Source organism: Lynx canadensis, chromosome E1 (assembly GCF_007474595.2).
Source record: "Lynx canadensis isolate LIC74 chromosome E1, mLynCan4.pri.v2, whole genome shotgun sequence".
NCBI lineage: Eukaryota > Metazoa > Chordata > Mammalia > Carnivora > Felidae > Lynx > Lynx canadensis.
Genome location: NC_044316.2, coordinates 753810 through 777953, shown reverse-complemented (window position 1 = coordinate 777953; position 24144 = coordinate 753810). Strand labels below are relative to the sequence as shown.

General features: G+C 62.3%; 1 protein-coding gene across 1 annotated transcript in view; it reads right to left on the bottom strand.

The window, feature by feature from the left end:
* Positions 1-8888, bottom strand: part of PITPNM3 (PITPNM family member 3) — a 51595-nt gene extending 42707 nt beyond the window's left edge. Inside the window, 5 exon segments of the mRNA XM_030296252.1 lie at positions 2610-2717; positions 8221-8320; positions 8322-8364; positions 8463-8618; positions 8794-8888. Of these exon segments, the coding sequence (XP_030152112.1) occupies positions 2610-2717; positions 8221-8320; positions 8322-8364; positions 8463-8618; positions 8794-8888 (502 nt within the window).
* Between the last annotated feature and the right edge of the window lie 15256 nt (positions 8889-24144).

Genomic DNA, 24144 nt, shown 5'->3' with positions numbered 1-24144 from the left:
ACACATGCTAAACGTTTTATATTATATGCACACGCATGCACATACACCGTATATTCACACACATGTACAACAGGTACTTACATAATTACACAAAATGTAAATCTATACACGTGTATATGCTGGGCCAAATTCACCAACAAAATGCAAACCTGTAACTGAGCTCAAGGTGAAGAAGGGTTAATATACAAGTACCAGAACCAACAAGGGGAATACAACCCAGGGGAGAGAGCAGAGGGGCCCACGGAACGTGGAAGATTCCGTGGCGGATGGAGGCTGCAGGACCAGTGGCTGGAAACCACACCGTCACCCCGACAGCATGGCCCCAGCCCGTGGCAGGCGAGGCGCTAAAGTGAAGTCCCCGTAGGGCAGGGGTCCCTGAGGTCTGCTCCGTCCATGATGGGGCTTCAAAGCAAACCCACTCCTTTGGAGGAACAACAAAGGCACCACCCCCGGACGGTGGGAGGCAGCCTTCTCCTGAAGTGCCCCTGGAGCCTCCCTCCCGAGGCCCCGAGCTCAGCCTCCTCCTGCACAGTCACAGTCACGGAGGCCGGGACCCCGCTCTTCCTTGGCTGTGAGCCCCTCCAAGCACTGTGCCCACACCCCGCCCCGGGGAAGCCCCTGTCGTGGCTGAGGTCAGTGAGTGGAAGGATTCCTCTGTCCTGCGGAGGAATCACACCATGAATCCCCAGGGGATGGGGACGTGGCTGGTTTCCTCTTCCTCGCCTGCCCTGCCCCCTCCTGCTCGCCCTGGGGGGTGGGGGGGGGCAGGCACTGCCTTAATGCACCTCTCCCCAGTGAGCAGGTGAGCGCCTACGGCTATTTGCCAGAATGCGACCTGTCCCCGCACCACAACCACCTGTCGCTGAGAGCGCTTAGCCAACCACCGGCTCACTCGGTCCTCCCGACTTGTGTAGAAGCCTCACTCTGCCCACCGTGAACCTGCCCGGCCGTGAAGCCACGTTCAAGCCCCGACCGCGCAGAGTGTAGCTTCGGCCCCTGTGTCCCTCTCTCTCTGCTTGCCTCCCTGTGCCTGCCCCTCTCCCTGCCTTTCCTCACCCCTCCCCGGCTCACACTGGGCTGAGTCACGCTCTCTGACTGCCAGCGGGCCGGCCTGGGAGAGGATGGCCAGATGGGTCATGACTAAGATCTGGGTTTGTCTTCACGGCTACAGAGAACCCGTGACCCCTTCTGGGCCCCTCCAGGGCTTGGGGCGAAGGAAAGAGCACACAAATGCACGGCTGTGTCAATGGGGAAGTCGTTTCTGAACTGGCCCGGGGGACCAGACTCGAGCAGTGGCCTGAGGGCCTTTCCTTGAAGCCTCTGTGTTTCCTGAACTTGACCACCTTGCAGAGGCCCCGGACACCGCCCAGCTGGGAACCAGGACACGAGGGATGTGAGCGCGATGCTGCCACCAACTTGGAGGGCCCTGGGCAAGACACCGCTTCCCCAGGCCTTGGGTTCTGCATCTGTGAAATGAACAGCCACCCCTGGCGTGTCCAGCACTGTGGCACGGGGACAGCACCGAGCCAAGGGGGCGGGGAAGGGGCTCAAGGAAAGCGGCTACAGACAAAGCACCGGCGCCAACACGGCCGCTGGAGCAGCACACGTCCGGAGAGGGCGGCCTGGCCCAGACCATGACTGAGGAATGACGGGGCCAGGCCACCAGGAGGAGGGGAGGTGGGTGGAGGGCAGCCCCAGGATAACAGGTGCAGACGTGAGCACCGTGGACCCAGGTGGGTTCTCGATCTGTCTCGTTCCTGAGTGACCTCAATCAAATGCAGCCCCTCTATCGTTCTGACCTTCAGCTAAGCTGCGTCCTCCACTTGTGTCTCCTAGCTTGGCCCCGTAGCTTCACTGCCAGGAGCCCTTCCCTGCTCCCCTCTCCCGCCTCCCTCCCACCCCAGGCCCAGCAACCCTCAGCCCAAACCTCACCCCCTTACGTCCTGATTATACCCCGTCACCGTGTCACGGTCGGAGATCTCAGCCACGTCACCTTCACTCCTCCTACCAAACACGCATACACAGTAGGTGCTCAACAAAAAATCTGTTAGTGATGCAAAATGGCCAAACGGGTGGGATGCCTGAAGGGCCAGGCCTGCTCTGTTGATTAAGCTCCTGGTCAAGCCCTCCTCCACGAAAAGTCTCCTGGATGAATCCCCTTCCCCAGGCACTCAGCCCAAGGAAGTTACGATCCCCACGACCGCCCTGCCCGGTGCCTTCTTAAAGGCTCCCAGACTAACCAGCGGACCCCCAGCCCACTCCAAGGAGCCTGGCCCCCGCCACCTGCCCCTCATAACCCATGCCCCCCGGGGTCATCCTAGGGACACAGGAAGTTCTGCCCGAGCATCTTGGAGCTGCTCTGCACAGACAGCCATGTGCAAGCACCCACGAGGGTCCCTGCAGGTCACAGAGCTCAGGGGGCACAGGTAGGGGGAGGGGAGGCGTCTGGAGAGACAGAAGACTTTTTACAGAAGACCCGACTTCTGGCCCCGAGCTGTCCGCACCAGCACTCCCGCAGCACACGCGTGCACACACCCCGGGGCCTCACCCTGGGGCCCCTCCGGTCTCCCCAAGGACCCCATCCGCTCACACACACCCCGGGGGCTCACCCTGGTGCCCCTCCAGTCTCCCCAAGGTCCCCATCTGCTCCGCCAGGTCGTTAGAACTCCACTGGCTCATCCCGATGAGGATGGAATTCTTCCCTTCGGCCATGTCCTCTGTGGGGGAAGCAGAGATGGGCGTGAGCGGACAGGCTGTGTTCAGGTGACCCTAGCCGTTGACGCAGACCTCGACTGCTGGACGTGTCTGTCCTCTGGACAGTACAACACGTTCAGGAAGCTTCCGCCGCAAGCAGGCATCGCTGCTGTGCCCCACGGGGCCCCCCAGCTGCGGCTGAAGAAAGTAACCAGGGGACAGTCCTGGGAAAGGGTGCAAACCCACACAAGTTTCTGTTCCTGGCAACAAGGGTGGTGTTTCCTGAAAAGAAGGAGAAGAAAAACCTTGCCACTTGCCAGGAGTTTTTCTTTGGGTAAGTGACTTGACTTCTCTGAGCCTCAGTTTTCCCATCAGAAAAACGGGACTGGCAAGGTCCACCTCGAAGTGCTGCCATGAGAATTAAGTGAGCTAAGGGGGATAAAGGTCTCGGAGCACACGAGGTGCCCACAGATAAAGACATTATGGTTACTCCTCTGCATGAGAATGGGTTGCCACAGGTATCTGGGGTTTGAATGGGGCAGAAGCAGGTCTGCAGTAACCGGGGTGTGGAATTCTGGCTCCAAACAAGCCTTGAGCTGTACAGAACCACTGACTCTCATCTCAACCTTATGAACCTAGTGATACCCCCATCCTCCTCACGCCCCCCCAACCCTGTCTCTATCCGTGCCCTTACCCAACCTGAGCTCAGCGATTACTCTGAAGAAGTCAGTGGGGCCATGTTCCCCAACCACACCGAACACAAGCCCCTGGGTCCCACACGACAGCTGCACACACCTGGTGCGGTCCCTCGTCCCAAAGCGGGGCGTTCCCTCAACAACAAACCCACAGGTGTGCCCTGCCCCCGCTTGCAAAGTGACGGGCCTTCCTGGCAAAGGATGCTGTGCCCTCTCTCATGGGGCAGGTACTAAAGGGTGGTGGCGAAAATCCTCAAGCTCGTGACAACTGAGAATAAAGGGACAGGACCCATTTCACTGCCAAAGATGGAACCAACATGGCAGAGCATGGGGAGCTGTCCAGAGTTCTGACCGCTCTGGAGCTCAGCACTTTTCTCCCCCACTTCTGGCTGGGACACCTCGGCCAGCCTCATGGACTCGCCTATTTGATTTATTTAACAACGCTGATGAAATGTTTCCTCTGCACTGAGATGGTCATAATGCCTTACAAATACCAGCTCACCCCACTCTCATCATGGTACCGAAAAGGTACAACCCTTATCATCGGCATTTTACAGACGAGAGATCTGAAACACGGAGTAGCTCAGTACCTTGCCCAAGGTCACCGGCGAGAGCCAGGACTGAAGCCCAGGTACACTATCTCAAGAGTCCTGCAATCCTGGTGGCCTGCCCTGGACGTCCTGGATCGGCCGCCCAGCCCCCCCGCCCAGGATCCACACCTGCCCAGATGACTTCCCGAGCCCCATGTGCTCCATTCTGGCACACATCTACACGTCTAGGCAACGCCGTGTTCCGGGCAGGCTCCTGGCTGGATTCCTGTCCAAACTCTGCCCCACGTGAGCCTGGGTCTTTGCACGTGCCCTCAACTCTTCCTGTCTTCTCATCTCTTCCTTGGGAGTAAGAGCGCTGGTTCTGGAGCCCTTTCCGGCAGGCCATCATGAGGGTGAAGGAGAACACTGTGAATCTGTAAAATCTACAGGGGCCAAGGTGCCCACCCCCAGACACTGGCTTCTCTGCTCCCACCCCTAACGGAGAGACAGGGCCAGGCTCAGGAACACGCCTGTGCTCTGCTCCCGGCATGGCTCCGTTACCCAGCGCCCACAGCATCAACAGCCCACTCGTCCCGGGGACAACCAGCCCCACCCCGGCTGTGTGCAACACAAGGGGCCCGGGCCCCAGAGACTCACCTGGGGCCACACGTTGGCCAGTCACTGGCCCAACCTCTGCCCCTGGCGGCCTGCACCTGTGTCTGCTACCTCCCTTCCAGGTGGAGGCTGTGTGCCCACAGGAAAAGCCCAGAGATGTGCCCCCTGTTCTCCAGGAGACCGGCCGCGGTCTGTAAATTCAGTGCTTTATCCTGTTCCCTTCGCTGGGAGGAACCGGGGATTGGAGCACGCAGCCGGGTCTCCGCAAGACCGAGGGCAGCTCTCCGCCCGGCCTCGCACCAGGAGGGGAGCAGGGTGTCCACCGGGCATGGGGACAGCAGAGCAGGGGACACGGGAGATGAGGCGGCAGGTGGAAACCTCCAACGTCCCGCCTGGGGAGGGCTCCGCTGGGCCCCTGGTTGGGCTCGGCTGCGACCTCGGGGACCAGGCCGCTTGCGCGGGTCCACGGCAACGAGCCGGCTCTTGTCTAGATGTTGGGAGAGGGGACCGAGAGAACAAGAGAACAAGCGGAGGGAAGGGGCCTGGGCCTCAGCGGGGGGCGCCTCCTGCTCACTCACTCACCCCCCCCCCATGTTCCCTTATGTCAGAGGGGGGCAAATCCTTCACTTTGAACAGCGACGCTGAGCAGAACGGTGATCAACAAACCACTCGTATTCACAAGTACAACTTGAGGCAGGCGTCTGGGTGGTTTAGTGGGTTAAGCGTCCGACTTCAGCTCAGGTCATGATCTCACAGTTTGTGGGTTCGGGCCCCGCGTCGGGCTCTGTGCTGACAGCTTGGAGCCTGGAGCCTGCTAAGGATTTTGTGTCTCCCTCTCTCTCTCTCTCTCTAATAAACATCAAGACTAATAATAAAAAAAATGCAAATACAACTTGGTAGGTGCTGACAAACAGACACACCCCTGACACCATCTCCCGAGTTTCACCCCCTCCCTCCCCCTCCCCCCCTCTCCCCTTCTCCCCTCCAGTTTCTGCTTTTCGCTGTCTGCCGGAGTCTCCTCCCATGCCTTACTTACAGCTCGCCTGTCTCCCACCCCCACCGCTGACCGGTGGCTCCGGAAGCACGGGGACAGCGCCCATCTGCCACACCCCCGGTGTGAGAGGCAGCGTCCCCGGGGAGCAGATACTCACAAGTGAGTGGATTCTAGCCCCTGCTTGGCCTGACCTCGAGTAACCTTGGGTGACCCTGAGCAAGCCTCCCAACGCTCTGGCCTCAGTTTCCCAGCCCGGAGACGGTGGTGGTGGTGCTGAACTCCAAGACCTTGCGGGCCCTTCTGGGCCCCCCTGAGTCTTCCCTTGCTCTGCACCCCAGCCCTGGCAGACTGGGCCGTGGCCCCCAGATATCCTCTGACAGGAGGGAGGCACCTCTCCTGGGTCTGGGGACCTGGACCCCAACGCCCGCCCCGCGGCGCTCACCAGCCACGCGAGGCCCCGGGCCTGCCGCCGTGGCCCACAGAGCCGGCATCCTGCCCAGGGTGTCAGGGACCCAGACGGTCTCCTGCCCGAGTCCGGGACACTCACCGCCCGGACCTGGGGGCTGCGGACTGCCTGTTGGGCCTCGCCCAGCCCAGGGGACAGAGAAGGACAGCTTCACCTCTGACTGCCTGAGCCACGGAGACTCCAACGGCCTTGTCTCGGGGACAGCACAGAGCACACAGGGGGTGGGGAGGGCAACCGGGAGGAAGGGGGCCTCCGCAGCCTGTGGGGTGCAGGGCGGGGGCAGGACGTGCCCACAGCTGCTCAGGGGGCAAGCCGGTGAGCAGGCCCGCCCCCAATGCCTCCTGCTGCCAGCCGTCCTGTCATCGGGGAAGCCAGCCCTGAGGAACTGCAAAATATTTTAAATAAAAGCGTTCTAAGCATCAAAACATTGACGTCACTGCTGTCACATTGTGCGCTAGTTGCTATGGAGAAGCAGTCCCGGCCGCCGCTCTGGCCAGACACCCCTGGGAGACAGCACACGGGTCCCACATGGGCTGAGTGTCGGTTGGCTTGGGGTCTGCCCAGCTGTGCCCTGTGCCTCCCTGAAAGGCACCTGAACTGGGCACTCCCCACTTCCGGAGGCACAGAGCTGACCCGGACACTAAGGCCCAGAGAAGGGCAATGGCGTGGCTGAGACCACGAGGCCACGTCCCCGGTGTCCCGCTGCAGGCCCAGATGTCTTCCCAGCACACGGTCTGTTTCTGCTTCGAGACCCCATCTCACTAGGCATTTTACAGCTGGCTGTCCCGGGAGTGCGTCAGCCCCCCAGATACGGTGACTTCCCCGGTGGGGCCAAGCCGGCCAGGTGAGGACCGGGGCCCCTGGGTGGGGGAGGCAGCCAGGCGAGCGTGACCGTGGGGACCTTCTGTCCGCCGCCCTCTGGCGCCCACACCTGCCCTGCATGCGCGCTCTCGCCCAGAGCCGGAAACGCGCACCCGCTTTGGCGCACCCGTCCCCACTCCCTGTTTCCTGTTCTTCGTCCCCTTGACCACGCCCCTGCTGTCCGCCGGCCCTCTTGTACCCACTGGACCCGCCGCCCACCAACCCCCCCCCGTGCCCCCTTTGCCCTCCCCCCTTACGCCCGCGGGACGTGCCCCCCTCGCACACGCTGGAGGTGCCCCCCTTGCACCCTCTGGATATGCTGCCCGCTGACCCCCTCGTGCCCTCTGGATGTGCCCCCCTCATACCCGCTGGACATGTCCCTTTGTACCCGCTGGACGTGCCCCCCTCACGCTCCCCTGGACGTGCCCCCCTCGTGCCCCCTGGACGTGCCCCCCTCACGCTCCCCTGGACGTGCCGTCTTTGTGCCCGCTGGACGTGCCCCCCTCGCGCACGCTGGAGGTGCCCCCCTTGCACCCTCTGTATATGCTGCCCGCTGACCCCCTTGTGCCCTCTGGACGTGCCCCTCTCACGCTCCCCTGGACGTGCCCCCCTCGTGCCTGCTGGACATGCCGTCTTCGCGCCCGCTGGATGTGCCCCCATCCCGCCTTCTGACACGCCGCCCGCCGGTCCCCTCGTGGCCCCAGGACGTGTCCCCCTCGTGCCCGCTGGACGTGCCCCCCTGGTACCCGCGGGAGGTCTCCAACAGTCCTGCTCACTGCCCCGCATCCCCTCTGCGACTGATCCTATGTGCCTGGCTTCAGGGTCTCAGGCAGGCAGCCAGCCTCTCCTCTGCCCCTCGTGCCAGGCCCCTGACCCCTGGTGCACGGGCCCCTGGGTCCCCGGAAGGGCCACCGTCCTGCTTCAATGCCATCACACCGGCCGCCTCCTCCGTCAGAAGGCTCCTTCCCCTCGTGACTACGGAGAGGGCGCTACCAACCCCACTAAGTTAGGGACCCGCGTCCACTCCCTGCTAACACCTGCTGACTTACGCAGGGGCATCACCCCCTTGGGAGGGTGACTTCCTCCGTGTCACTGCTGGGTTTGGCCTCTCCCGCTAAACCACCAGCATCAGGAGGGCAGCACCCACACCCAGAGGCCTCTACAGCTCAGCGAGCGCCTGGCACAGCCCCTGAGGTGGACCAAGGACACAGCCAGTGCCCCTGCCTCGGGGACTCAGAATCGGGCACACGTGAAGTGCGGGGCACAGCGTCCAAGAGGGAGAGACGCTAACCCCCACAAAGATCCCCTTCGTGAGGCTTCTAGAAAGCTCACCCAGCCAGTGGCGGGAAGATGGAGTTCACTCACCTCTGGCATCAAAGAATTCATCGTCCGAGCTCTCCACTGAGTCGCTGAGGACGTTTCGAAGGTGCCAGGGGGCACCGCCGCCCGGGGGAGGGCCACCTGTGGAAGAGAACATACCTGTTAGCCAGTCCTGAGACCCAGTCCCAGCTGAGCGGTAAAGCTGCACGAACGCCACCCCCCCACTGCCCCGTGCTCAGCACCCCACCCCCTGCGGGGGCTCAGCACTCCACTCCCCACCCCCCCACCCCCCCCCCGCAGCGGTCCGGACAGTGCTCCACGTGTGCCAGAACGCACAGCGCAACGTGCAGGGTGAGCGCTGCACCTCGCGCTCACACACCGGCGGGAAGGGGCCCTGGTCACGGTGGCCGCTCGGAGGCACCACCGCCTTACAACGCCACCCTCTGCCAAGGGGACGTCAAGGTCGGCGGAACAGGGGAGAAGGGCCCAGAAAATCACGCCGGTCGCGTGCACTTCCTCGCGCGGGGCGACGTGCTCCCGCGTGCGTCTCTGTCCGGGGCCGGTCAGGTGGCGCGGCCCGGGGAGGGCAGGAGGGTGCAGGAGCGGGGCAGCCGATACCCGGGCAGCGTGTCCCGGCCGGGACCTCGGCCTCCGTCGCAGACGCACGGCCTGAGCCCCAGCCCCGCGCCGTCCCTGCCGCTTGCAACCTGCATGGCCGTCCTTCCACACCACAGCCTCAGTTTCCCCACCTCTAAAGAACCGACCACCATCAGTCCGGAGCCCGAAGGATCAGAAGAGATGTACAGTCAGAGTCTGCGTCTCAGGCCCAGTAATTGTGATGACTCACGTCCACAGAAGCCAGGGGCGGGGACGGGGGCCGAGGGGTCCCCGGGACGGTCAGGGGAAGGGCGCACCCGGACCCGGAACACCCCCCGCCCCACCCCCACAGGCACCTGGGTCCTCACCGTGGACCAGCGGGTGCCCAGCACGTCCTCCCCATGCCCCCCCGCCCCCCATGTACGCGAAACCCTGGGCATCGCCCAGGGGATTGAGATCTAACTGTCGAAACTGAAACCAGAAAAGCGTCAGGACCAAACCGACCCGGTAATTTTCCTGAGGAAGCAGTCAGGACTGCACGGGTGGCCCTCGCGTTCCGGCGGCTCCGGGGCCTGGGAAGAAACCCCAGAGCCCGGGCGCAGGGACGGGGCGTGCGCGCGCACACGGCCGTAAAGGGACTTCTTCGCGGCGGCCGCGAGGACGCAGTCGCTCCTGGTGCGCGCGCGGGGAAGGCTGCCCGCCGGGTGCGGCTGGGAGAGGAGGGGGAGGCAGGCGGGTCCCGGGACGGCGCGTGCCCTGGGCCCCACGTCCTGAAAAGCGCCCCCGCGTCTGAGGAGGATGCGCGCGGCGTGTTGGTCAAGAGCTCAGGTCGGGGTTGGAAGGGGCCAGGGGTCAAGCCCTGAGATGACAGAGGGCCCCCCACCCTCCGTGCCTCAGACGGCAGGGGGGGGGGTGGGAGCCTGTCGGAAAACTCGGGCAAATTCAACGCAGCGCCGCCCGTCGGAAAAATCAGGCAAATTCAACGCAGCGCCGCCCGTCGGAAAACTCGGGCAAATTCAATGCAGCGCCGCCTGCCGGAAAACTCGGGCAAATTCAACACAGCGCCGCCTGCTGGAAAACTCAAGCAAATTCAACACAGCGCCGCCTGCCGGAAAACTGAGGCAAATTCAGCACAGCGCCGCCTGTCGGAAAACTCGGGCAAATTCAGCACAGCGCCGCCTGTCGGAAAACTCGGGCAAATTCAGCACAGCGCCGCCTGCCGGAAAACTCGGGCAAATTCAACGCAGCGCCGCCCGTCGGAAAACTCAGGCAAATTCAACGCAGCGCCGCCCGTCGGAAAACTCAGGCAAATTCAACGCAGCGCCGCCTGCCGGAAAACTCGGGCAAATTCAACGCAGCGCCGCCTGCCGGAAAACTCGGGCAAATTCAACACAGCGCCGCCTGTCGGAAAACTCGGGCAAATTCAACGCAGCGCCGCCTGCCGGAAAACTCGGGCAAATTCAACGCAGCGCCGCCTGTCGGAAAACTCGGGCAAATTCAACACAGGGCCGCCTGTCGGAAAACTCGGGCAAATTCAACACAGCGCCGCCCGCCGGAAAACTCGGGCAAATTCAACACAGCGCCGCCTGCTGGAAAACTCAAGCAAATTCAACACAGCGCCGCCTGCCGGAAAACTGAGGCAAATTCAGCACAGCGCCGCCTGTCGGAAAACTCGGGCAAATTCAACACAGCGCCGCCTGTCGGAAAACTCGGGCAAATTCAACACAGTGCCGCCTGTCGGAAAACTCGGGCAAATTCAACACAGCGCCGCCTGCTGGAAAACTCAAGCAAATTCAACACAGCGCCGCCTGCCGGAAAACTGAGGCAAATTCAGCACAGCGCCGCCTGTCGGAAAACTCGGGCAAATTCAGCGCAGCGCCGCCTGCCGGAAAACTCGGGCAAATTCAACGCAGCGCCGCCCGTCGGAAAACTCAGGCAAATTCAACGCAGCGCCGCCCGTCGGAAAACTCGGGCAAATTCAACACAGCGCCGCCCGCCGGAAAACTCGGGCAAATTCAACACAGCGCCGCCCATCCGAAAACTCGGGCAAATTCAACGCAGCGCCGCCCGTCCGAAAACTCGGGCAAATTCAACGCAGCGCCGCCTGCCGGAAAACTGAGGCAAATTCAGCGCAGCGCCGCCTGCCGGAAAACTCGGGCAAATTCAACGCAGCGCCGCCTGTCGGAAAACTCGGGCAAATTCAACGCAGCGCCGCCTGTCGGAAAACTCGGGCAAATTCAACACAGCGCCGCCTGCCGGAAAACTGAGGCAAATTCAGCGCAGCGCCGCCTGTCGGAAAACTCAGGCAAATTCAACGCAGCGCCGCCTGCCGGAAAACTCAGGCAAATTCAACGCAGCGCCGCCTGCCGGAAAACTCGGGCAAATTCAGCGCAGCGCCGCCTGTCGGAAAACTCGGGCAAATTCAGCGCAGCGCCGCCTGTCGGAAAACTCGGGAAAATTCAGCGCAGCGCCGCCTGTCGGAAAACTCGGGCAAATTCAGCGCAGCGCCGCCTGCCGGAAAACTCGGGCAAATTCAACACAGCGCCGCCTGTCGGAAAACTCGGGCAAATTCAACACAGCGCCGCCTGTCGGAAAACTCGGGCAAATTCAACACAGCGCCCGTTAGCGCAGGGCCTGGGGCACGGCCAGTGTCCACATCAGCCGCCATCGCACGCACATGCGGAGGCAGCGCCGTGGCGGGAAGGGCGTGCCCCAAATGCCAGCCAGACACTATCCCCACAGAGCAGAACCTGACGGGGGGAGGCCGGGAGGAGGCAGCGTTTACACGGAACACGTAATTTCACGGGACTGTTAATTTTATAAACCATCCTACCTTATCAGTTCTAAGGTGCGCATTGTTTCACGCACTCCAACACCTTCAAAACCGGAGTGCATCTCGCTTTTAAAAAAATTTCTTTTAATGTTTATTTATTTTTGGGAAAGAGAGAGAGCACCAGCAGGGGAGGGGCAGAGAGAGAGGGAGACACAGAATCCGAAGCAGCTCCAGGCTCCGAGCTGTCAGCACAGAGCCCGACACGGGGCTCGAACCCACGGACCGTGAGATCATGACCTGAGCCAGAGTCGGACGCTTAACCTCCTGAGCCACCCAGGCGCCCCATGGAGTGCGTCGTCCTTAACCCTGTGTCGTGGCTCACAGCGTACCCCCCCACTCACACAGGGGTTTCCTCTTTCAATAAACACAGTCCAGCACTGTAAATATAGTTTCTCTTCATGTAAGTTTCTTAACGTTTTCTCTTCTCCAGCTTTAATTTACTGCACTTACACAGTATGTAACTCACATACCACACACAGAACACGTGTTAATCGACTGTTTCTGTTACTGGCGATGCTCTGGTCAAGGGTAGGCTATCAGTAGCTAAGTTTGGGGGGGTCAAAAGTCACATGCAGATTTTTTAAATTTTTTAAAAAATGTTTTTATTTATTTTGAGAGACAGAACCGGCAGGGAAGGGGCAGAGAGAGAGAGAGAGGGACACGGGATCCCAAGATGGCTTTGCACTGACAGCACAGAGCCTGACGTGGGGCTCAAACCCACGAACCGTGAGATCACGACCTGAGCCGAAGTCAGGGGCTTAACTGAGCCACCCAGGGACCCCAGTCATATGCAGAGCTTTTACTGTGGGGGGATCAGCGCCCCCAGCCCCTGACTATGGGGGGGGGGTCAGCGCCCCCAGCCCCCACATAGTTCCAGGGTTTATAAAATAATAGTGCATCCTAGCTACTGATCGGATCTTGGATTCTGTGGCAAATGGTAAAACCACCAGGCACACAGGGTACGTCTTTCCTAGGGCCTCAGCCCTGACCACCAGGCACACAAGTCTTGTGTCGGAGAGACCCACATTCCTGTAGCAGCAATGCCCCTGCCTCAGTTTCCCCATCTGTATGAGGGGAGAAACCTGACGGAGACTAACCGTTTTCAGTTCTGACTCATGTTGGAGGCGCCCGTCGGGGACACACGGCTGGGGCCAATGAGCAAGTGAGAGGTGGGCGCTCTCCCCGGCCATGGCTCCCATGCCCCCTGTGCCCAGTCCCTGCTCTCCTCGCCCCGCCCCACCCCTGCAGGATGCTGGCACTGTTCCCTGCCCGGGGCCCAGATCCCAGCACATAAACTGTTCCTGAAGGGTGAGGCCGGCCCCGCCGGCCCAGGGACACCGCTTCCTGCCTGTCCCTCCTGCCCCACCCCCCACAAATTCCCAAATACACACCCAGCCTGGGCGCCAGGCGAGAAGCCCTTTCTGAAGCCCGGAAGCCACCTCCGGGTGTAAAGCTGGGTCTGGCCCCCACTCCCCACGGGGACCCTCGAAGCTTTCGATTCTTACCCACCAGGCGGGCGTTGTGGCACGGTGGTTGGCAATCTCCCACTCACGCGCCCTGGATTTCCCGCAGGGGATGCACCAAAACTGAGTACTTCCAGTGAGGGGAGGGACTGTGTCCCCGACGTAGGTGGAGGATATCCAGCCTGTGCCGTGAGACGGGGCGGGCGAGAAACAAAACTGCCTCTGTTCTCAGATGGCCTCATTGTCTACACAGAAAACAAAGGCTCAGGGCGCCTGGGGGCTCCGACCGTTAAGTGTTTGACTCTTGGCTTCAGCTCAGATCTCACGGTTCTTGTGTTCGAGCTCCTCTCTCTCCCTTACTCTCTGCCCCTCCCCTGCTCGCTTTCTCAAAATAAACATCTTTTTTTAGAAAAAAGCTCTATGGGGTCCCCCGGGGGGCTCAGTCAGTTAAGCGTCCGACTTCGGCTCAGGTCATGATCTCGCGGTTCGTGGGTTCGAGCCCCACATCGGGCTCTGCGCTGACAGGTCAGAGCCCGGAGCCTCCTTCGGATTCTGTGTCTCCCTCTCTCTCTGCCCCTCCCCTGTCCGTGCTCTCTCTCTCAAAAATAAATATACGTCCAAAAAATTTTTTTAAAACCTTGTAAAAATAAAAAAGTTCTACAAAATCCACAAACCAAAACACGCTATTGAGAACAAATAGTTGAATATAGCAAGATCGCCGCATATAAGGTCAATATACAAAAGTCACCTGCACTCTCTATTATCAACACAGGATGAGAATTTGAAATTAAATAAACAATACCGCTTACAATATCACCAAAAAAATAGTGAGACCACAAAAAGAAGTGCACGTAGGTATAAATCAAATGGATATGGAAATTTTGGTGATACCAAAAGTACGACGAGATAAACTTCTGCTGAATTTACATTAATTTTATATGGTTTCTCCATCAACAGATACTAAAGGTCTAAAACCCACCACACACGCCATATTAACATGCCAACATCCCTTGTGGTCCAAATCCATCCTGTTCCCAAGAAGCGAGCACCTGGATGGCCAGGACAGTCATACTGGCCCCAAGATTCGGTCCCTGAGTTTGGGGGGGGGGGGGGCGCATGGGCTGCAAGCGTGTAAGTAGTGATGGGCTCATCTGAAGCTTTACCCGAGTCTCCCTGGTTCTTGAGCTTGAATAGCGAGGGTTCAGGTTTGGGAGAAGTTCCCAACATGGTGGCCCTCGCACCTGTTCGGGAGACACTCCATCCAAGAAAAAAGGCAAGGACATTTCTGCTAGCCCTCCACACACACACACACACACACACACACACACACACACTCTCTCTCTCTCTCTCTCTCTCTCTCTCTCTCTCTCTCTCCAGCCTGAGGAAAGAGAAAGTCTCCAGAATTTGTCACTCACACGCCACCCCCACTACGTCCCTTTGGGCCACCATCACCCTAGGTTGCTGCCACGCCGACGACGTGGGTGACGGGCTGGGCTTCGTGGGGGCCCCGGCAGGAGGGCCCGGCTGCGGGGAAGCTGGGCTGGCTCCGCTGGGAGAGCCGTTCTCCCCGCTGCAGGTGGGCCAAGACGGAGGGGGCTCGGTGTCAGAGAGGGCTGCCCGGACCACAGGCACCGCGCTGGGTGCTGGGGACACCGCGGCGAGCAGGCGGCAGTGAGGGTGGGGACCGCATGGAGCTCACCTTCTGCGGGGGCGCGGGGGACGCAGAGCTGGGTCGGGTGACTGACAAAGATGATTTTCGCAGCAGAGAGTGACGTGGAGAAAATAGGACCCTGCCTCCTACCTCTCTGCCCCCTTCCCCGAGCAGCTGACGGTGGCATCATGGCCTGAAGAACAGGCCAGCACGGAGGGAGTTGTGGACACTGAACTCTCGTGTGCCTCTCCTTTCGAACAGACCCTCACCTGCCGGTTGACTCTCCTCTGTGGCCAAAGTCGGTACCCGAATTTCTGTTCAAAGGCACATTTTACCTTGTTTACGGTTTATTCTTGCCTTCAAAATGCATCCCTGCAGTGTTCGTTTTTTTTTTTTTTAATGTTTACTTATTTTTCAGAGAGAGAGAGAGAGAGAGAGAGAGAGAGAGTATGATCAGGGAAGGGGCAGAGGTGGGGGTGGGGGCAGAATCCGAAGCAGGCTCCAGGCTCTGAGCTGTCAGCACAGAGCCCAACGCGGGGCTTGAACTCATGAGCTGCGAGATCACGAACCTGAGTTGAAGTGGGACACTTAACCGACTGAGCCACCCAGGCGCCCCTTTTTTAAAAAAATATTTTTTTACCGTTTATTTATGCATTGGTTTTTAAATACAGCAATTTTGTGGCAAGGTCTGTGCAGACAGCTCAGAGCCTGGAGCCTGCTTCGGATTCTGCGTCTCCAGCTCTCTGCCCCTCCTCCACTCACACTCTGTCTCTCTCTCTCTCAAAAATTTTTTGAAACATACGGTAAGTTTGCTTGGACACCTGCAAATCCCTCCTCTCAGGCAGGGGCCACCGCAAACAATGTCGGGAAAGGGTGGGGTGGGGTCTCAGCTGTCCACGCACGCAGACACGAGAACCTGCGAAGGGGGGCAGCGCCAAGCAGCAGCCGTGACTGGCTTCCACGTGGGGGTGTGCCCTTCCCCTGTTCCTCCAGCAGATCCTTCAACGAGGTCCTATGTGACAAAGGGAGGCAGTGATGGGCGGGTGACTTGGGGGTGTGTGAGAGGAAGGCCTTTCCGACAGGGTGTCAATCAGTGAGAAGGGGCCAGACACACCAAGTGCGTGTGCACGTGTGTACGCACACATGCTCCTGCACACACACGTGTGGGGTACACGGACAGAGTGCATGCGTGCGAACATTCTTCCAGCTGGGCACGTCTGAGGGGCGGGAAGAAGCCGCGTGTCTGGAGCCGGATGGAGGGGAGACAGGTGCAAGGGGGGAGGGGGCCGAGCCGGGTGGGACACTGCCCGCTGTGGACAGGGAGCTCCCGACCCAGACTCTATCACCCACACACTCAGGAAGAGGGGGACCCCGATGCCGAGAGGACCAGGGAGTCTCCCAAGCATGGGGTGGGGCCCACAGATCAGGTGCACTGAGGGCCACACTGTTAGCGTCTGGGCTCAGTGACCCCAGAGCTTGGAGGGTAAAGTGTCCTTGAGCTGGTCCCCACGCTGCCTCTCTCTGCGTGCTGTGTCCAGCACAGGGTCCCGGGGAGGGGAGCTCCGAGAAATGTTGGGCAAATGGATAAAGTGACGTGCTGAGTCATAGAATGTGCCAGATACCCCGCTTACCTGGAGGAACCCTAACCCCCCCAGAGGGCACCGTGCGTCCCCCGCATACCTAGAGGAACCCTAACCAGCCCCCGGAGGGTACCGTGCGTCCCCCGCTTACCTAGAGGAACCCTAACCAGCCCCCGGAGGGACCGTGCGTCCCCCGCTTACCTAGAGGAACCCTAACCAGCCCCCGGAGGGTACCGTGCGTCCCCCGCTTACCTAGAGGAACCCTAACCAGCCCCCGGAGGGACCGTGCGTCCCCCGCTTACCTAGAGGAACCCTAACCAGCCCCCGGAGGGTACCGTGCGTCCCCCGCTTACCTAGAGGAACCCTAACCAGCCCCCGGAGGGACCGTGCATCCCCCGCTTACCTAGAGGAACCCTAACCAGCCCCCCGGAGGGTACCGTGCGTCCCCCGCTTACCTAGAGGAACCCTAACCAGCCCCCCGGAGGGCACCGTGCGTCCCCCGCTTACCTAGAGGAACCCTAACCAGCCCCCCGGAGGGCACCGTGCGTCCCTGTCCTGCACCTGTTCGCTCCAGGTCACAAAGCTGGTAAGCGACGGAGGCGAGGCCCGACCAGACGCCAGACCCGTCCGGCCTGCCCACCGGGTCTGCGGGTCAGCGTCTGGGTATCCCCAGGCCCACGTGGACATCGGAAGGTGCACCTACGTTCCTTGGAGAGCGCCGTCCTCCCAAAGCCCCTCCCCGTCCCTGAGCCGGTCCTGAAGACACACAGACTCACACGCGCTCCCACATCACCCCCTCCCCGTCCCTGTCCCTCATGCACACCTGCCAGCTCGCAGCCGCGGGTGAAAACATCGCAGAAAGGCCAGCGTGTGGCCGTGCAGCAGCACAAACCTGGGCTCCTCGCTACCACTTACGTGTCTGTGGCAGAAGCGTGGGAAGCCGGCGGGCCTCACCTTTGTCATCTGTGAGATGGGTAGGCGCTACCTCACTGTCGGGAGACTCTGCGCACACGGCCCGCGGCCGCACGCGGCATCCCGGCACTTGGGGGACGCTGAGCCCCTCAGGAGCCGGACCGAGGGTTAGACGGGCGCGGGGGCTTCCGGGGCGCCCTCCCCCCAGGGCCACAGACCCCTCTGCTCCTCCAAGGTCCAAGAGACGCCCCCCAGCACACCCCGCACGCTCTCCTCTGGCCCCTCTCCCCCACCACACTGACTTAAAGGTCTAAATCAGGACAGGAGGGAAAAGGGAAAACCCTTCCCCAGCCCGAGGGCAAGAGCCCACCGGAAGGAGACCCCACCCTGCGCCCAGGGGCCCAGCCGGAGGGCAAAGCCCTGTAAAGCCAGGGACGCGGGCTTGGCCCGGTCTTCTAGGGCCAGATGGGGGCCAGACGGCGCCTGGAGGAAGCAGTTAGGGAGAGAGCAGTCCCTCCCCCTGGGACGCAGCCTGGGGACCCAGCACCCTGTGGAGCCCCCTAGGCCAGCCTGGCCCAGCACTAAATGTCAACACTGCGCCCCACAGGTGTGGACACAGGTCCCCAGGCAGAGGGCCTGCAGGCTGGAGAGCCTGGAGGCCTTCCCGGGGAGGGGGCCTCAGCTGAGCCTTAAAGAGAGGGTGGGCAGGCTGGGAGGAAGGAAAGACATGGGTCAAAGCCATCAGGCCGCTTCTACAAGAAGCTGGATCTAGAACCTTCTCCAAAATGGGAAGTCTGGCTCAAAGGAGCAAGGAGGGGACCCAGGCGTCTGCCGTGACAGCCACACTCCGCAGGTGTTCGGGTAACACCTGCCAAGTCCCAGACCTCCAGGGACCCTCAAGTGCCCCTGAGAGGCTGGGGTGGGGCGGCCGGCACTGTGCCTGCCCTCCCCCGCCCTGCCTGAGGCCAAGGAGACACATGCTGCGTCCCAACAACACGTGCCTCAGGGGACACGGGTTGAGAGAGAAAAGTGCTCTGCTGTGGCTCACGTAGGCCCTTGTCCCCATTCTCTCTGTGTCCATCACACACACGGACACACATATGCTTGTGCACCTACACACACAAACACACGCACACGTGCACACCCACACGTGTGCACTTACAAACACACGTGCACACGCGTGGACGAGAACGGCTCCAGAGTGTGGGTCTCGCTACCGTCAATGCTGCGGAAACAATCAGGCCACCAGACTCCCTGTGGGCGGTGGGGACCCTGGGGACACACAGAGCGCAGAGCCTACATGTGGCTCGCACAGACACGCTCACACAGCTTCACACCCAGCCTCGCAACACGGAGCCACATCTCACTGCTGCTCTGATCCCGCCCAGGCTCCCAGGGGCCCACGAGCAGGACAGAGTGAGACACAGGGTCTGGCGGGGGCCCCCCCTCCCCAGAGCCGGGCCTTCTGCCTCACGTGTGATGTGAGCCACCGTCCCGCTCACCCTCCCCCTTGGTGCTGGTTCAAGCCCCAGCCCTGCCGCCTGTCCGCTGGGCTTCTCAGTAAGTGTTACCACACCACGCCGTGCCTCAGTTTCCTCCTCTGTGAAATGGGGGTAAGGACAGGACTTACAGAGGGTGGCCATGAGGAGTAACCGAATGAAATTTTTTTAGAGCGAGTGTGAGCAGGGGAGGGGCAGAGAGAGCGAGCGAGAGAGAGAATCCCAGGCAGGCTCCACGCTCAGTGCAGAGCCCAACACGAGGCTCGAACTCACGACCCTGGGATCAGGACCTGAGCGGAAATCAAGAGTCGGACACTGAACCCACTGAGCCACGCAGGCGCCCCTAAATGAACGGATATTTGAGAGAGGCCGAGCACGGGGCCTGGCCCTCCACCGGTACAGTCACACACAGAAACTCCGAGGGCGGCCCTTGTCCTCAGGCCCTAAAACTGGCACAGGGGGCACGACGGGAACTGCTCCGAGCAGGCGGGTCCCCATCCCCTCCCCTGGTGCGGCTCCCCGCCCCCCCAGCCTCTGAGCTCCCGGGGCCAGAACGTGCTCCCTCCACCTGCCGGCCTGGGCTCCGGCAGCTCACGGCCTCTGGGAACTGCGCTCCTTTCCCCCTCCCACGCCGTCTTCGCTCCTGCCCGTCCCTGCCCGTCGGTGCCCGAAGGGTCCCCCAGCCCACCCTCTGCTAATGCCCACCCATGCTGCTGGTCTGGCCCCGCCTCCTCGGTGCTCCCCCAGGCCCGGGCTGGCCCCGCCTCCTCCGTGCTCCCCGAGGTCCCGCACCTGTGCCCATTCGAGCACCTGGGTCCAGGCCTGCCTGCCCCCGGGCTGTGGGTTCCCTGGGGCAGATACCTGGTGCGGCCCCCACAGGCCCATAGCTTCTCCCGGCCCACTTCAGGGGAGACCACGGGGGTGGGCCTCTCGGGGGAGCATCCCCCCCCCCCGGCCTGTCCTCAGGCCCCCCTGGGGTCAGGATGAGTCTGGGAAGCAGACCAATCAGGGCAGACCTCACGGGGCTGTGGGGACACTAGGGAGGGACCGAGAGGCTCGGAGAAGCTGCTTCCAGAAAAAAAGCATCATCGAAGGAAACCAATGCTGGCTGGGGGTGGTTGCTATGGAAACATGTCCCAACTGCTGTATGCGCCACTGATGAGCTTATGGGGCTGAGCTGTTTTCGGGGACACGCGGGGAGCCCTGGGAGGGCCTGTCTGCTGGGGCTCCGGGTGCCCGGAGCCCAGATCCTGGAGGGCCCGGAAGGAGTCCAGCTTCTGGGGGACCAGGCGGCTCCATGCCAGGAGTCCAGAATGAGCCTGAGACCAGCCACAACGCAACCTGGCCCCCACCACAGCCCGCACCTGCAGCAGCCCACGTATGGAGCCACGGCCCTGAGCACAGATGTGGCCATGACCCGGCCACACGGCAGGCCACGGCCCCCTCTCCTTGCCCGGTCACAGAGCCAGCTGCCAATCGGGCACCACCGAGCAAACGCACTCGCACCACCTTCCCCTGACGCCGGCCACGCCGGCCCCCGGGGAACCGTCAAGGGGCATCTCCTCTGTGCAGCCAGGGACCTGCACGGCCCATGAGCCCAACAAGGAGGGGCAGGGACCCCCGCCTGCAGCTGAGAGCCGCACGGAGGAAGCTGGCCTGGCTGCCGTCACACCCCCGTCCCCAGGCGCGGGCCAGAGCGGGGTTAGGATCCCCGTCTCCCAACAGGACACGGCTGGCCAAACCAGTTACTTTGAAAAAATACGCTTCTTGAAGACCTGCGGGTAATCTCATAAATACAGCATTTAAATGCCCGTTAATCACGTTACTCCGGAGGCAATTAGTGATTAATAGCTTTGGCTATGTGTTGTACTTTTCACAAGTACGAGTTGACCTCCCGGTGGAAGCAGAGGTCCCCAGACGCCCCCCTCTGTCCCACCGGTTTCTTGCCCCTCCCGCTGAGGGGAGCTCCCATAGCATCTGCCACGAGGGCTCCTCAGGAGGGCGGGTGGGGGACAGGAGATGGGGCGGGGGGCCCTCCTGCCAGTCCCCCCCAGGAGCCCCTGCAGGGAGCGGGAAACAGAGGCCCGGGCCCCGGAGGATGCTGCGGAGACCCCCACCTCGCTGAGCCGGCCCGGGTTTTCGAAGGGCACCACAGGCTACCTACCGTGAGCCCGAAGCAAGGAGCAGGGAGGGGAAAGGGTCACGGTGACCCCAGGTGGGCACTTACCACCTGCAGCTCCCAGGCTGCTACCCAGCAGGGTGGGGCCCCAGGCCGCCTCTGCCGGGCAGGCCCCCCATCGGGTGCCGATCCACAGCCCCAGGAGCCGCGGTGGGACCCTGGGGGCTGCGCGAGGCTCTCGCTGCTCCAGACGACACCGCACGCAAAGGGAACAAAGAGCCAACAAGGGATAGACACCCCCTGCACACTGGGCAGTAATGGGAAGGCTGAAAATAGCTCTTTTACCACCAGGGATGACTCCAGAGTTGCTCAGCGGGGACCAGCCTCCCCAGGGAGGGAGGGGGGTGAGGGCAGGAGAGGGAAGCCTCAGGCCACAGCCCAGGCAGAGGCATCCCGAGGAGGAGGAGGAGGAGGAGGAGGAGGAGGAGGAGGGGGAGGAGGAGGAGGGGGAGGAGGAGGACGCGGATCCGGACCGGCTGGAGCAGGTGCACAGGAGGTCAGAGGTCAGAGGTGTGCGCGTGATGACGGGCGGCCGGCCGCGGATGCCGCAAGCCTCCAGGGACAGGCTCCCGGACAGCTGCTGCCCCTGCGGGCTCACCCCGCATCCCGCACACCTAGGTCTCTCCCTGAGCAGGGCACACACGGGGCGCCCAGCGGACAGACCCCGGCGGCAGGCGCCTCCGAAGAGGCCTCTCTGCTCCGCCACATGTTTTTGCTTCCAACCCTCGTTCGGCAACCCGGCTGACAGGCTGCTACCTTCCCTCCCTTCCAGAATAACGGGTCATCTGGGAAGGGAACACCTCCTCGCCGGCCCGCCCCACGCAGTTCTGCAAACAAACGGCGGGGGGGGGGGGGGACCCTCTCCAAGGAAGGCGGGCTCCAGACACCCCGCGGGCACCTTCCCCTGGAGGGTCAGCCCCACGCTCTGCTCTGCGGCACTCCGGCCTGGGGAAGAGTCGCACCAAGAAGCCCAGGGAGCACCTGTCCCCGCCGGCCCCGACCACGCACACTGAGCCCCCGCGCTCCCCGCCCCGGGGCCTGAATTCGCCCCCCAGACAGGCCACCCCCGGCCTCAGGCCGAGCCAACAGGCGCAAGGGGGCTCTCAGGCCGCAGGAGAGTGAACCTCGTAAATGCAGCCCCGGGAGAGCCTGGAGGCGGGGGGCGGGGGCCGCGGCAGGGCCCCTGCTCCCACCCCGGAGCCGCTTACAGGCAGGAGGCTCCCCCCACCCACACGTGTACCCCGGGGACTGTGGCCACACAGCTGTGCAGGGGGGCGGGCGGGCGTGGGGCCCTGGAGGTGGCTTTACCTCCGGAGTGACTCACTACGGCTCCTTCCTTTGCAAAAGGGGTTGCAGTGTAGCATTTTCTTTCTCTTTAGAAAACAAGAATTTTAAAACGGGCAGTAGAGAGAGCTCGAGGGCGCGTGGCGGGGGGGGGGGGGGGGTGCTGGGATCTCACGTGGCTTCCAAACTCACTTGCTATGCTCTCGGCCCCCTCCCACTCCAGCCCTTAGGTGGGGGACCGGCTGCCCCCTCCCCAGCCCAGCTGCAGATCTGGTGATGGGCAGGCCAGGCCCCCCAGAGGCATGTGCTCTCTCTGTCCTCTGCCCTGCCCCCCACGCCTCTGGGGGTCCCTGGGAGACAGGAGAGGGGGGAGGGGGCCCCCAAGGCACAAACCAGCGAGGAGGGGGCTGGTCCTGGCCCCCGAGTTCTCCTCCTCGCCTCCTCCTGCCCCCTCACTGATGAGGAAACCGAGAGAAGGTTCAAGATCAACCAGCGTCTTCTCCGTGGCACAGCTTCCCCGCTAGGAATGGCGAATCCGAGAACAGACGAGACCCGAGTCCTCCCTCCAGCTCTGCCTCTCACTTCACGGGAGTCTACAACCAGACCCTCGATCTTTCTGGGCCTCCGTTTTCTCATCCACGGAATGGGAGCCACAGCAACCCTCATCGAAAGAGACGCGTCGAGCCGCCCGGTGGAAGCATGCTGGGGACGGCAGCCGACATCACGAGCCAGGCTGTGCCCACCGACCCCGCGCCTCCCACCCCCACGCCTGGACTCCACGGGACATCCCCACACTCGGAGCCCCATGGGTCTCCGGGCGACCCCGTGCCTTTCTGGCCTCGGTCTCCTGCCCCGCACATGATTAACAGGTGGGGTCGGCCACCTCCAGACTTCTCCCGGGGGGGAACCATCACAACAGGCTAAGACGTCCACGAAACACATCACGCCTCCTGGCCGATCCGACGTGGCCCAGCCAGGGGTGTCTAGCCGTGGGCTCACACTCTGTGTCCCACCTGCGAACCCCGAACACCTGCCTCGCAAACAGGGGCCTCCTGCTGGGACAGGGGCTTGGGCCCAGACCTCGGGGCAGCAAAGGGTCTCTAGTTGGGGTCTGCCGGGCCGCCGGTGAGCCGCCGGGACAGGTGGCTCCGCAGAGGGCGGGAGACCCGCCAGAGCTCCAGCACTCCCACCGCTGCAGGGAAGGCGTCTCAGAGACAAAGTTTTAGACAAGCCGTGAGTTGGGACGCTGGCTTCTGATTTGGACCCAGCGTTTCCTCCGAGTGAATCTGCAACCTCCTTGCAGAACACCATGCCCTTCCCGGACACCTACGAGCCATACTAGTGCCCGAGGCCTGGGGGCTCCTCAGACTGGCCCCTTGAATCCCCCGGCAGCTTCCCAGAGTGCTGAGAATCCCACCCTCCTCCAAGAGATCTGGCCACGGCTGGAGCGGGGGCGCCCAGGACGCTGCCTGGCTTGGAGATGGTGACAAGCTGGGTGACGGCAGAACAAGGTCCGAACCGAGACTCTGGAGATGCAGGTTCGAGGCCCGGCTTGCCACCACCTTTCTGTGGCCTGGCCGGGCCTGCCAAGGGCTCTGAACAGGAGGATCTGGGAGTGTCCCCCTGTCCCTGCCACTGGACGATCAGTGCTCACCCCCCCCCCACCCCCCTGGAGTACGGGTTTGATGCAATCCAGCCCACAGGCCCTCGGAACACGGCCAGCTCCTGGGAGCAAATAAACAGGTTCCTCCAGCCTGGAAGGCCCAGCACCGCCCCCCCCCCCTCCCCACCCGCCTTGGCCCTGCCCAGCTGAGAGGTCCCAAACCGCTGGGGCACTGGGAGCGGGGGGTGGGGGGGGGGGTGGGCAGGGGCAGGAAGCCGAACCAGCCCTTCCCAACAGAGTGGGTTCTGCCATGCGGGTCTGAGCCGCCCTCGAAGCAGGCAGAGGGACTACCTCGCCACCCCGCCCCG